Consider the following 1459-nt stretch of genomic DNA (forward strand, 5'->3'; position numbering starts at 1 on the left):
GTCCCTCAGCTCCGGCTCGGTATTATTCCCTTCTCTTATATATGACATCCATTATAAGTGATTTCTTTGATATATCAGCTTTAGCTCACATTTCTTGAATCACTTTTGTGACCATTTGGTGATTATTTGCTGATGTTTCCTGTCTCACCTTTGGGTCTCCATCTTCCTTTTCAGCTGTCCACCCTGCAGTACGCCACCCGCATCCTACTGAAGAATCGGAAGAAGAGAGAGCTGAAGACGGCGCGGATTTTAAATCAAACCCTGGAGATAATCACACTTATCACTGGGGAGGTGAGGCCATGATAACTCTACCATGATATTCTCCAACACACTGTGCCGGCAGTCCATAGAATAGAAATCACCTCCTCTGCCACTTTTCCTTTCATTGTCCAGTCACAGCCTAGGGGTTGGGTAGAGACCTGTAAGTGAAAAAGGAACTAAAGCAGACAAAAATCTTCTATCTGGACTAAATAGTTTTATGGTTTGTGGCAGAGCTGTGCAAATCTCAGAATTGACAGTAAAACAAATCCTTTTGCAGATAAAACCGCCCTGATATGTATTTCACCTCTGTATGTCGCTGTTTGTTTGTTCAGCTTTATATAGCTTAGATATAACAAGAAGACAAAATAGATATAAATATTGTTTATTATGAGTGATCAAAAGTATCTTATGTTGGGGCAAATAATGAAGTAACCCTTTTAGTGCTCCCAAGATGCTGATGTCCAATGGAGGCCCCAGACCTCGTCAGCTTTGCTGTATTCTAAATCTGCAGAGAATACAATACAAGTAACAATGGAGAGTCCTTGTGAAAAAGTGAATCTGCTGGATTTATTCTGGTGTCTGTTATGCAGGAATTTCCTGTATCTTCTCTGCTATGCTATATGGCCAAACAAATGTGACCCCCCCCCACCAATGATGGGGACCAGGTGTCCCCAGTGAAGGGTCCTGGTAATCCCCCATCATACAAACATTACATACATTGACGACAATTGTGCTCTTCCAGCCTTGTGGTCACAGTTTGGTGAAGACCCTTTCTGTTCCCCCTTGACTGTTCCCTGGGGGTACAAAGCCAGCTCCATAAAGACAATGGGGCACCAGTTTGGTGTGGAGGGACTCGAGTGTCCTGCACAGAGCCCTGACCTCAACCCTACTGAACACCTTTGGGATGAATTAGAATGGTGAGCCGGGTCTTCTCATCCAACCTTAGTACCTGACCTTACCAATAGGGGGCAAATCCCCCCATCAGTACCTGACCTCATCAATATGGGGCAAATCTTCCCATTAGTACCTTACCTCACCAATATGGGGCAAATCCCCAGCATCAGTACCTGACCTCACCAATGGGGCAAATCCCCACCATCAGTACCTGACCTCCCAAAATGGGGGCAAATCCCCACCATCAGTACCTGACCTCCCCAATAGGGGCAAATCCCCACCATCAGTACCTGACCTCACCAAT

The 1459-nt window shown here is 45.2% G+C and overlaps 1 protein-coding gene across 1 annotated transcript in view; it reads left to right on the forward strand.

The window, feature by feature from the left end:
- The window catches only part of LOC140325455 (uncharacterized), a 9497-nt gene that overhangs the window by 2683 nt on the left and 5355 nt on the right, over positions 1 to 1459 (forward strand). Inside the window, exon 2 of the mRNA XM_072403290.1 lies at positions 175 to 291. Coding sequence (XP_072259391.1) covers positions 175 to 291 — 117 coding nt within the window. The remainder of the gene's footprint in view (positions 1 to 174; positions 292 to 1459) is intronic.

This window comes from Pyxicephalus adspersus, chromosome 3 (assembly GCF_032062135.1).
Source record: "Pyxicephalus adspersus chromosome 3, UCB_Pads_2.0, whole genome shotgun sequence".
Lineage (NCBI taxonomy): Eukaryota > Metazoa > Chordata > Amphibia > Anura > Pyxicephalidae > Pyxicephalus > Pyxicephalus adspersus.